Source organism: Alexandromys fortis, unplaced genomic scaffold (assembly GCF_014885135.2).
Source record: "Alexandromys fortis isolate MF-2015 unplaced genomic scaffold, M_Fortis_MF-2015_v1.1 scaffold_3, whole genome shotgun sequence".
Classification (NCBI taxonomy): domain Eukaryota; kingdom Metazoa; phylum Chordata; class Mammalia; order Rodentia; family Cricetidae; genus Alexandromys; species Alexandromys fortis.
Window position 1 is genome coordinate 31934225 of NW_026067909.1, and position 12847 is coordinate 31947071.

The 12847-nt window shown below is 46.5% G+C and overlaps 1 protein-coding gene and 1 long non-coding RNA gene across 2 annotated transcripts in view; one reads left to right on the forward strand and one right to left on the reverse strand.

The window, feature by feature from the left end:
• Efnb2 (ephrin B2) overlaps nt 1-12847 on the forward strand; it is a 43772-nt gene that overhangs the window by 14392 nt on the left and 16533 nt on the right. Inside the window, exon 2 of the mRNA XM_050136868.1 lies at nt 9980-10263. Within this exon, the coding sequence (XP_049992825.1) occupies nt 9980-10263 (284 nt within the window). The remainder of the gene's footprint in view (nt 1-9979; nt 10264-12847) is intronic.
• Nucleotides 3477-4618, reverse strand: LOC126498330 (uncharacterized). The gene is made up of 2 exons (XR_007590814.1): nt 4544-4618; nt 3477-4395 (listed from the first exon to the last, which is right to left on the reverse strand). It is a non-coding gene; the product is annotated as an uncharacterized lncRNA (long non-coding RNA).

A 12847-nucleotide genomic window follows, 5' to 3' on the forward strand; every position in this document is an offset into this window, starting at 1 on the left:
AAAGGGGAGGGGGGAAGAGACAGAAATCTTTAATAAATTAAAAAAATAAATTAAAAAAAAACAAAATTAAAGCTACGAGAGCTAGTTCAAAAAGCTAGGTCAGGTTTTTGTGTTTGTTTATTGTTAACTTTTGGAGTCCTAGGGGTTGAACTTAGCTACGCAGGTGACAGGCAGGTGCTCTGACACTATCTCCTCACTTCTTTCTCTACTTTTTATTTTGAGGCATGATCTCACTGAGCTGCCCAGCCTGGCCCTGAAGTCACTCTCTAGTGTATAGTGCTGCAGGCCTCAGGACGGTGTTCCTCTTGCCCTAGCTCCTGAGTAACTGGGGTTATAGATCTGTGCCTCCAGACCCAGGGAGCTTTGAAGCTGTATGTTAAAAAGTAATGTCCAACCTGCTTCACAGAAATCGCTGCTTACTAAAGAGAACTTTGAAACCCACGGACAGCTAGAAATCACCGTAGCCCCAAAAGGTCACCAGTGGCCCCCCCCATCAGTGGTACAGTCTCTGTGTAAGTCGGTCTCTGTGGTCAGCTCAGTCCAATCCACATGTTTTCACAGATGTTAGCTATTTCCAGCTCGAGTAACTCATCCGTGTGCAGCGGTCATACACAGTCCTGGGTTGCCTAACAGTGGGGCATCTTCAGAGAATGTGTCCTTAGGTGGGTCTGATCTCTGCGAACAGCTCAGGGTTCACACGCCCAGACGAAGATAGTTGTGGCATGAACCTTACAGGACCACCTTTCTCTGTGGTGGACCAAAATGATGTTGTGAAGTGTATGATTGCACTTGATGTCATTTTAAATGAAAGGAAGGCTAGGATTTGTAGTACAATGTGCTGTCTCCTTCCCTTCCTCCCCTTCAGTTTTCTGTGGCTGCATCATCTCAGTGAGTTCTGCGGCCATACATCATGGATGTTTCGTACCTGACCTAATGGTGCAGAAATAGGAAACAGTTAAATTGATTTTTCTGTGTGAATCGTGTTAGGTAGCAGCTGACATTTTGTCATTAGAAGCTATTGCTCAGCATTTCTGAGACGGGCTGCCCTTGAGTCTGGGAGGTGCTCTACCTGGCCCAGTTCACCAGACATGGAAGCTGGTCACTCCAACGTGTTATTGACTTCACCTGTGCAGCCACAGACAGCATCAGCATTGAGTGACTGTGTGGTCATTCCTAATCTAGCCTTTGCGTTTTGCCTGCCATGAGGAAAACACATATGAAGTCGTGAGGTGTCTGCACTGAGGTCTGGTGAGAGACAGGGGTTGGAGGGGAATGTTGGGTCCACAGCACAGTCACCCCCAAAGTATCTCATCTCCCATGGCACAGGATATAAGGTCAGAGGTGGATCTGGCAACAGTTGCTTCTATCTGCTCCCAGGCCCCTGGTGACGTGGTCTGTGGTGACGTGCCCACGAAAATCATATTTCCAACTCCATCGGCTGATTGGCTTCCATGCGTTATTCCAGCATTTTTAACAGGCCTGGGTTCACACACAGGCTTGGGTTTTCTCCTCTACTCCTCATTAATTCCGCTACGTTCTCAGCTACGAACATTAAAGAATATTAAGTCGTGTGATGTTAATTGAGGTTTTTACAATGAGAAGGATGAAGTTGAGGTGTCTAATTTAAATTATTAGAGATCTAATTTGGATTACTAAATATTAATATCTAATGGAGATCATTAGAATTACTCAAAGTATTCTTTGTGGAGCCCTTCATTGGTTTCTAGTTTGGCGAACAACTCTTTCCAGCCCGAGTTAAATCAATAGGCAACCCATAGGTAAAAATAGATTTCTGGCATCAAATCACTTTACACTAGGCCTCTGGCTTGGGAAACCCTACCTCAGAGTTGCCTTTTTTAAATCCCAGTTCCATTCTCTCTCTGAGTCAAAGTCATGGAAGGAATCTATTGTCTGCGTGGAAATGATTCACTGGGGAAAACCAGAGGAGTGGCCTCTTTCTGCACAGTATTCCCCAGGACCCCCCTGAAGCTCCCCAGGGAAAGCGGATGGAGCCAGGAGGCAGAGCTTAGACGGCTACGGGGTGGCGCATGCTCCGGGCAGGCAGAGAGCAGAATGGGGTGGTGCGTGCTCCGTGCAGACAGAGAGCAGAACGGGGTGGCACATGCTCCGGGCAGGCAGAGGGCAGAATGCTGATATTCAGTAGCTAATGTGGAGAGGGAGCGTGTGACTGTTCTAGCTAGGCCAGGAACGTTGTCCCAGTCCTTGAACACGCTACACCTCTGTACCAATGCTGAGAGTGGTGACTGGTCTTGGTTACAAGATGATCCTTACTTAAATATGCCGAAACAAGTCAGAACGCAGTTCCCGGCATGGGTCTCCACCAATAATTTAACATCAGCCGGTGGTTGTCACCAAACATTTATTTATTTATTTATTTATTTATTTATTTATTTATTTATTTATTTATTGTTTTTTTCGAGACAGGGTTTCTCTGTGGTTTTGGAGCCTGTCCTGGAACTAGCTCTTGTAAACCAGGCTGGTCTTGAACTCACAGAGATCTGCCTGCCTCTGCCTCCCAAGTGCTGGGATTAAAGGCATGCGCCACCACCGCCCGGCTATTTTTTTGAAATTTTTAATTTTCCTGGAGTTTCATTCTACTTCATTTGGCCATGGAAACTGCACACATGTAGGGGGTCAGAGGACAACTTGTGAGAGTCGGTACCAGGGTTCAAATTCACTCTGCTTGCTAAGCCATCATCTCTCAACCCCCCACCCGCCGACACACCTTAAAAAAATACATACTCCTACAGGGTGAATTTTGTAGTCATGATAGTACACATGCCTATATCCTAGTACTCAGGATGGTAAAGTAGGGGGATCAGAAGTTCCAGGCCACCATGGGCTATATAATGAGAGCCTATTATAAAACAAAAATTACTCTCACTGTATGAAGTTTGTTTAGCAACAGGGTCTCATCATATAGCCCTGGAACCAAGCTGTCTTAGTTAAGGTTTCTAATGCTGCCAAGAGACACTTTGACCATGACAACTCTTATATGGAAAACATTTCATTGGGGTGGCTTAGTTTCAGAGGTTCAGTCCATTATCGTGGTAGGGAGCGTGGCAGCATGCAGGCGGACTTGGTACTGGAGCTGAGAGTGCTACATGTCACAGGCAACAAAAAGTGTCACACTGAGGGAACTGGAAGCCCACCCCCAGTGACACACTTCCTCCAACAAGCCCCCCCTTCCTAATAGTGCCACTCCTTTTAGGGGCCATTTTCTTTCACACCACAGTCACTGTACCTAGCTGTCCCCGTTTTAACATCTATTCATCTGTCACATAGTCCCATCTCCTCCTGACTGGAACACAAACCTCAAGGGCTGTCCCAGCCCCTCCCTCTCTTCCGAGCCTCTTCCCAAGTCTACGGGTGGACATTTTAGGACAATGTCACACTTTAAACTCGACGAGTGAGTGGTGGGATAAGCAGAGGCACAGGATGAACATAAAAGAGAATCATTAGGCAGGCGTGCTGACACACGCCTTTATTCTGGCAGGCAGAGGCAGGTGGATCTCTCTGACTTCAAGGCTAGCCTACTCCACATTGAGTTACAAGCTGCAGATACATAGTGAGATTGTTTTAAAAAGATGCATTACATTCATTTCATTTTGGCTTTAAGTTGGGAATAATCAATAGGCAGGTAGATGTGATAAAGGTGACATGGGCTAAAAACTAGAGAGAGGCTTTCTACGGCCGTGGGAGGGAAAGGAACCAGAGGAAGAAACAGTGCTGCTTAAGGCTTCAGACACAGACGTCTGTGTGTTTCACGATGCTGGGCTTGTCTTCTCTGCTATCAGGTAAAGCACAGAATGACCAAAACCAAACAAACAAGGAGGACGCAGGACAAATGGGATGACTAGAACATTTGGGAAGAACCCAGACAGTTTCTCACAAAGAGTTCTCGGGTACAGCAAACCCCACCTAAGATGACATAACTAATCGTGCTTGGTGGGAGGAGGCTGACTTGGCGAGCTCTTCCACATCTTAGATACACACATTTACACTGCTATTTGATTCCACTTGGGGGAATCGTCCATCAGGTGCATCCAAACAAGGAGCGAGGGCTCAGGCTCCACAGTGATTCTGAATTATAGAATGAAGTCCCAGGGTAAGCAGTCTCTGGTTACATGATGGTTAGGAGGTGTGTCTGAGTCTCTCCTGCAGAATATCCAGCACCAGTGCAGGTCAGGCCAGATGATTCTTCAGCCCTCTCCATGGCCAGCTGCCAACACGCAAGGCCTGGGCTACCTCTGCTGAACCAGAACTAATCGTCTGAACCAGGAGCTCATGGCGCCATCCACTCGCATCACCAAAGCTATGCCCAGGAGAAGTCCCACACTGCTCACAATGAAACCAGTGGCTTCAAAAATGAACCTGTGAAGAAAGATGGAGTATTTCAGGACACAGATAACAATAGGTCGAATACCTTTCTTAAGACGCAAAACCTTGTCGACTTAGGATAGCCATGGTTTCCTCAAAGTCTCTCCCTCCACACCACTTCTTCTCAAGCAAACCCACTTACTTTGGGGCAAACACCTTCCAGACCATGAGATGCCTTCGGAGGATGGAAGCTGCCAAGGCACAGGCTAGAATCTATGGGAAGAGAGGCGGGCAGTTACTTTGGAGGAAGCAAGGCAAAGGAGGAAAGCAGTGTATACCATTGGAAAACACCCTGGGTTGGAAGTTAGGAGACCCAGTTCTTTTTTTTTGNATTTATTTATTTATTGTTTTTTTCGAGACAGGGTTTCTCTGTAGCTTTGGAACCTATCCTGGAACTAACTCTTGTAGATCAGGCTGGCCTCGAACTCATAATGATCCGCCTGCCTCTGCCTCCCGAGCGCTGGGATTAAAGGCGCACGCGCGATTACCGCCAAGCGTCACCGTAACTTTTAAAACACTTTCTCATGGTCACCCCTAGTCAGTGGATTGCTGTTGAATTCTGCCCGGTGTACATGTGTATGAGGTCTAACTAATGTATTAGCCTCTTTCAAGGAAAACAAGTCCAAATCCATAGCTTCAAAAGTAGCTCAGTATACTGACTTGATTATATGTAGCAGGCTTCATGGCCTTGTGTTCAAAACGCTACTGAGAAGCATTCCATGTGCCCTTGACAAACACTGTCTGCCTGTGTATTTGGAGTTCATCTGAAACTTTACATCTAATTTGTATCTAAAACACAAATTCTAGGCGGTTGGCCCACTTCTTTCTCTCATTTTGGTTCTTGGCCTCCTAGAGCAAGGAATAGATGCCAGGTGGCCACCTAGGAAGGCCCTGTTTGGCACAGCCATTGTACACAGGGCAGGCAGATAGATTTCCACAGCTCTCTGTGGGAGTCTTGCAAGCCTGAGTGTATATTGACTTTCTTTCCCTTCCCCTTAACTTCATAGTTTATCTATGAAAAACTCGATTTAGAAAAACATGTGTTTCACAAAACCAGGTTTAGATCCTAATGCCCTAGATGCAGTGGTAACTGAGAAAGACAGGGAAAGGCTTTTCCTGCCAGGTTTCATCACTGTCCCCGGGGACTGTCTTCTACAAGGGGCACCTGTGTGGCTCACACTCTGGGGTGAGAGGTGAGCGGAGCAAGGCTCAGCCCTGCGTCAGCCTGCTCATGGTTTTGTGGTTAGCAGCCCTGGATGCGTGTGGCAGCTGCCTTGTGCTTTAAACAAGAGGGGACGGGGTGTCAGAGGCCGTGGAAACCCACAGAGCCAGGGTCAGAATCTGCCCTGGCTACAATTCGTGGAATGACACCTCGGCCTGGCTACTCTGTATATTTGTCCCAGTGAAGTGGCCTGTCCTCAAAGTTCCAGTCTTACCTGTGATCTGCCGGGAGTTTGGGGCACTTAACCTGACGTCAGCACGTAGCTGACGTAACTGACGTCAGCATGTGTCACCCGCCATTAGCTTCTGTTTGCTCACTTGTGTTTTTCCACCAGGACGCAATTTTATTGAGCGCTATCGTGCGGCAACCATAAGGGCGCCTGCTGCGGAATCACACACACATGTAGGAGCAGCCCACCTTCAGGGGACCGAGTTGTTAGCTCCTGAAGACCCAGTCCTCATCCATTAACATCTTTCGGAGCATCTAGAACAGTATGCAGCTTGCTAGGAGTATAGGTGCACATTTGTAATCCCAGTACGTGGGCAGCGGAGGCAGGAGGGTCAGCAGTTTAGGCTAACCTCACACCTCACGTACATAATAAGTTCCCCCAGCCAGCCTGGGATAGAAGAGACTGTGCTGTGGGAACTGTTTCCTTGGGGGAGATATAAGCAAACACCTCCTCGGACACCAACAACAAACCAAACGATGGTCCCATCAAAGTCCAACTTGAGGAACCAATGAATTTTGGAGGCTCCTTTACAGAGCAGGGTGAGGGATTGCCTTCAGAGCACGGGTGGGTGACCCTAGAGGAACCATGCCATTGCATAGTCTCCCCCCAGCATGACTGGTGACATCTCTGTAGCTGCATCGGTGGAATGTGCCTTCAGTTACCTTTTACGGTCGCCTCTAGAGAATACAAGACCATGGGACAGAATTACATACAGCTAGCAGGCAAGTGAAGGAGGGAGCATTCAGAGTCCGGAGGTGCGTTGATTCCTCCCTGCCCCTTTCCGTGAGGGGATGTCAACAGGCAGCAGGCCCACCCAGGGACTCTTGCAAGCGGTCACAACTGCCCTGATGAAGACAAGGGTTGTGCTTGAAGGACAGCCCTCCACAGCACTCTGTCCCTGGCTCTGGGAAGGTGAGGGCTCTGAGAGGTCTGCTCTGGGAGATGTGTGACGGCTCAGCTCTGCTCAGCCTTCCTCCTTGTCCCACCTGGTTGGTGTGCTGGTGTGCTGACCTTCCACAGATGGACTCATACAGCCTAGCACTTCAGTGCTGGGTTCCTTCCTGTGGATTGCCATGCAGAGGCCTCCCCCCCTCTCTCTCTCTCTCTCTCTCTCTCTCTCTCTCTCTCTCTCTCTCTCTCATGAACACTTGGAATACCAACTTTTTGCAGGCAGAAGATCAAATTCCTGTTTCAATTTTACCGTATTTATCCTCCTTGAAGCTTTAGAAACAGTAGTTTTGGCCCGAACTATATCCTATACATGTACGAAAACTTAAGGTCCCGCCCCTCCAGCTATGTATTCACAGGTTACCGTGCTGCTCCACCACCAAACTGCACACACTGAATTAAAACTAAACATCGAGGCTGATTTACGAGATGAATCGAAAGCTCATTTAATTACTTATGTGATTTGTTCCTCCTGAAAAACACCATAAAAACCACAGCAGTTCTTGAAGCCACCCCAGCTGATAGCCCCGTGCTCCTGACCTCAGCGTTGGGGCTGGGGCCTGGTGACCTGGTGATAGAAGAGACTGCAGGGATGTGGCTTATCTGAGTAGGCGGAGCCACCCATGCTGCCTGAGTTAACCAGTGAGAGAACAATCCTCATAGAGACCTTGGGAAATGAAGAGAGAGCTTAATGAGTTAGACTTCAGACATAAGGGATGCTTATGGCATGGGTGGGAAGGTGGGTATGTGGAGGTGGGGGGGGTTATCCCCAAGACGCGCACAGATACACCGGCCAGGTGGGCATGGTGCACCACCTTATAGAGTTGAATGGGTCGATGAGACCATAACGCCCCAGTTAGACTCCTGATTGTGGAGGCCAGGAAGCCACCTCCTCCCACTGCACAATGGTGAAGGGACTGGCTTTTGTGTAGAAGACATCCGCCACGGCTAGCTAGCACTTTCCATAGGGTCCCACTGTGCCAGTAACACCAACTACAGGAGAAACAGATTCGGGAGAGGGAAAGCCTCTGGTAGGAATTGACCCCTGCGTTTGCTGTTGCTTTGTACAGGCCTTAAGGATTTCCTTTAAGGGTTGAAGAAGAAGCACCAAGAAGGTACAAACTGAGAGGGTGAGCAACTCAGTGTTCCTGGAATTTAGTGCAGTACCCATTGTCCCCGTCGTGCTCTGCCAAAGCTGCAGGACGCTTCAGAACCACCTGGGGGAAGGAAAAGAGGGTGACTTTTGGGCCTTGTGGAACTTTGTTGAGTTGTATCCATCAAGAAGAACCTAGCTAGAGAGAAGGAGTTGTAGGGAAGTCCTTTAGTCCCCAGGGTTGTATTTTTACGAAGTCTCCTGAGAACTGTGGAAAATGCCAGAGTGGCGCTTGTTAAGAGTTATAGAGAATTCTCCAGCAATATACACATGGATCTTATTAATTTTATAAATTCATTTTGAGTTCTGTTTCATAGAAATTTGCCATTAAAAAAAATCATTTGTATTTCCAGGGGAGGATTAGAGAAAGTGACTGGCTTGGTGGGCTGCACTTCCGGCATGTGGGTCTCTGGGACTGAACTGAAGTCAGCAGGCTTGCCTGCACCTTTACCCTTTGAGCCCTATTGTCTGTTCTGGTTTTGTTTTTAAGTGAGTGAAGAGTAAATATCATATGTTCTTGCTAAAGGGACTAATTTAATAGGCAACAATAAAATACTGATGTCAGTGGACAACTCTCTCTTTGAGGTTCTACAAGAACACCCAAGAAAGTCACAAGCAACCCTGTGTATATGCGTGCGTGTGTGTGTGTGTGTGTGTGTGAGCATGCCTTAAAAAAGTTTCACCAAGTTATTTTATCTTTTTAAGACATGAAGCTGTAAACGGAACAAATGTTTTGTGGGTTGGGGGCAGTAGGAGAAGAAGTAGGGCATGGATAGGACCAAGATACATTGTATACATGTCCAAAATTTGTCTAAGAATTAAAGTATCAGTTATGAATGTGAGTCTAAAATGTAAGTCCTGCTTTCTGCTACTTTGTAAGCACAATGCACTGGCTGAGAACTGGCCACTGGTTACATAAATCACAACAGCTGGTGTGGATTTGGACTTGGGGAGCGCCTTCACCCTTTCCTTACCTGTTGCTGCATCCTGGCCCCAAGGGTCATCAAGGCTGGTGGGCCTCTCTGGCTAAATAATGCTAGAGTCCAAGCTGGAAGGATTGGGAGGCCTTGCTTTGTTCTGGAGCTTTAATATTTTAATGAGCCTGCAGGCTTGGCCGCTCTCTCAGAGTGTGTTGTTAGTGTTAGCACTTGCAGAAGGATGTTCATTAGGAAGCTCTTGTTTCAGCATCTCAGAAACTCCCCATTAGGGCAGATCTTTCAGCAACGCGGCCTTCGAGAAAGGAAAGGTGGAGAGCCTTGCGCCAGGAGCATCCAAGGGATTTGGTATCAGTAGTCTTAGTTCTAAAGATTTGCTTCGGAGAATTAATTGGAACAAATACATCTCAAGGGGGGGCGGGGGAGGGAAGATTGTAGACCAAAGAGGTACTTGTTGTCTTCACAAGGAGAGGGCTCTTCATCTTGCAGCTGAATCAATACGACACTAATTATTTCTGGTTATCTTTTATGGGTTTGTAAGACATTTCTTTTGTTCTGTGTCATTAAAAAAAAGCCCATTGTTTGATCAGTGAGTGACTAATTATGATAAGTAATTTGAAACATTCTTGATGAAACTTGCCTGTTAATTAACATCAACAGCACACGGAGACTACCAGGACAACAAAGGTTCCGTGCATGCGCTGTTCCTGGAATGGATGAGCTCTCCCTGGCATGCCCAATAAACCATGATGCCAATGGTTAAAAAAAAATAACAAACAGGTGGGAAGGTCTGACTCACAGCAGGGGGAAGAGTTGTAAAGCTGCACAAAAGAGTATTGGAATATCACAAGGGCGGGGGGTGAGAACCCAGTGTCAACAGCAGGCTGCAGGGCCTGGTGGCTCAAAGGAGGTAAGGGTTCGACCTATGTTTTCTGAGGTAAATTCCCCAAAGCATCTGTCCCCTGGAGACACCACTGGTGAATCAGAGTGCAGCTTGGTTGGGGGTGACTGGTAGCATCTGGCTCGTTGGTGTCTGCATTTAAGGATGTTCACGTTTATCAACTCAGTGGTTTTTCTTTTATGCTTTTTAGATTTCTACCCGGACAAGGCCTGGTACTATACCCACAGATAGGAGACAAATTGGATATTATTTGCCCCAAAGTGGACTCTAAAACTGTTGGCCAGTATGAATATTATAAAGTTTATATGGTTGATAAAGACCAAGCAGACAAATGCACTATTAAGAAGGAGAACACCCCCCTGCTCAACTGTGCCAGACCAGACCAAGATGTGAAATTCACCATCAAGTTTCAAGAATTCAGCCCTAACCTCTGGGGTCTAGAATTTCAGAAGAACAAAGATTACTACATTATATGTAAGTATAGTTCTCTCTCTTTATTTTGTAGGAATTAGAAGCTAACTAGGTGTGTATTGATTTCTGTTTTCTTTAACTTAGCATGGCAAATTATTTGTTGAGAAGCTTTGTTCATTTTTTTTAAAAAATTAATTGAAATTTGGGACCCTGTTGTAACAGTATTAATTAAATATAAATACCCAGCAGGGGCGAACCTGCGTGGATTCTTACAGTGTTGAAATAAGTAAATTATGTGAAAGGACTCAACATCTCTACTAACAAAACCATCTTTAAGGACCTTTGGTGAGGTTTTGATAGGTAAATCTGTGTGATGCTTTTTCTCTCCACCCAACCATCTGTCCATCCATCGTCCACCCACTCATGCATTTAGTGTACATTGTGTTCCAAAAACTGTGTTTCAAAGCTAGGACTCGGTAACCAAGGTGCATTGGTGGCACAGTCTTCCACGACGTCATCACTCCAGACAGGCAGAGCTCAGAGTTTAGAAGCATGGGGCTTACAGACAGGTGCCAGTATGGGTGGTAAAGCCTGAGGGTGCTGCCTGAATGACAGCCCCCAAATCTGTTATAATAATATGGAGTTATTTCAGGAGGAGAGGGTAGATGTCCATTGGGTATATCTGAAGTGCATTCGTGAGCTGAGCCCACGTGACATGCGTGCCGTGCACACGCCACAGCGAGCACTGACCAGGCCTGTTCTCAGTGTCATGGGTACAGTGAAATCTGTTACTCAGGCAGCTGCCCACGTGGTTCAAACAATGAGATTCTGGTTCATTTTTTTGCTTTCAAGGTAGACTCTTTGTGGGCTTTCTGTAGTTGTTTTTTAATGGTAGTATTTAGATGAAACTCCTGATTCACGGAGGCCAGTACTTGACCACTGAGCTCTACCCCAGCCCTCGGGTTCCACTCTCTACCCTGTGTCCCTGGTCTGCAGCTCCCTGTGGTGAAGCTGGCCTCTGGCTTGGCTCCCTTACCTCTGTAACCTGAGACTGGAAGTCTGATTTCTCCAGTTGCGAGCTACTCTTTCCATGACAGAAGCAGCCATTCACTGTGTTCACCTAGTGTTCCTCGGTGTGTGATTTTTACATCAGTAATTAAAGCAAAGGTGGTCCCAGGCCATAATCATCTTGTCTGTGGCTTCAAATGCCACGGAGACGAAGAACCGATTTTTGAAGCTTACATAATATATAGGAAATAGATTTCTAAGAGTAACCAAAAAAGGAGAAAGTGGCGAGTTAGATACTTAATGAAATAATTACCGTAAACTGGGCATTGTAAGATGAAGCAAGGCAAATGGGAGGGTAAGAAAAGAGGGCTATCTCTGAAGAGATAATAAAGTAGTCACAACGTAAAATACATGGAAGTTAAGGTTTTGGAAACACACGCATATGGATAAAGACTTCTAATGGTTGCCATGATCTAGCATGACTTTTGGAGAAAATGAAACTGACCCCAGATTAGTTCCTTTCGAAAGGTCACTGCTCCAGCTGAGTGGAGAAAGGAGGGCGAGCACATGCCTGAACGGGTCAGCTGTTGCCAAGACAGGAAAATACCTGATCCCGAAAACGCTGTCAAGGAAAATCTTAGGGTTCCTCCATTGATGGGGGGTACCAGCAGGCCTGCATAATTTCCTCCTCCATCTTAAGATTAGATTTCAAAACAATGGCATTGAAAATTCCAGCTTCCTACGAGGGGCAAGTGGAAGCTTGGTGAACATTACAGATTTAACATTTCATTTCAAATAACATACACGCAATGTAGCTAAATGATCGGTTTACCAGCATCTCTCTGTGCGTCATGGTGAGCCTGTCCCAACTGCTCTTCATCAACGTGTGGGAGCTTAGCTTTGGACTCGCCCCTGCAGTTTAATCTGTAGTTAAAGTAGCAGTCTACCCAATAACAGCACCCATTCCTTAGGAGACCCCATTAGGCCACATTAACAGGTGTATGGCATGTTTCTCACTACTCTGACCCCCAGGACTGTCCTTAGAGTTAGGATTTACCATGTCTTGGCATGGGATGGCTTTTTGTAATTCAGGAAGCTGAAGCAAGAGGACCTCAAGCTGAAAGCCAGGGTACTCTACACACAAGGTTCTTCTGTACATTCAAGAACTAGAAAGCGTCTTAAAAACAGAGCCTTGGCTGTCAAGCAATGAGGCACTGTGAGAATGTTGCTTCTAACAAGATGTTCCCAGGCCTGTGAGTGGCTCAGGACTTTTCCAGGAAGCCCTGTGCTTGCTTGAAAGGCTTCCCCTACGTCACAGGCAGAAGAGAGTACTTAGAGACATGGAGAAGCCAGTTTCTCACACACACTCCGTAGCAGCGTCCGCTGCTGTACAAGTTCCCTTGAAAAGAGGGAAGTGATAAGATCAGATTTTAAAATAGCACCAAAAACAGTCAAGGGATTTGAAAAGGTAACCAATTGTCCTATCAAACAGTTGTATGCAGGATACACACACGTACATGCTCATGCATGTGCGTGCACACACACACACGCCTGTTCTTTTCTCAGAAGGAAAGTATGTATAGGCAATAATCTTTATACCAGTACATTCATGAAGATGGCTGGAAAGCACAACGGGAAG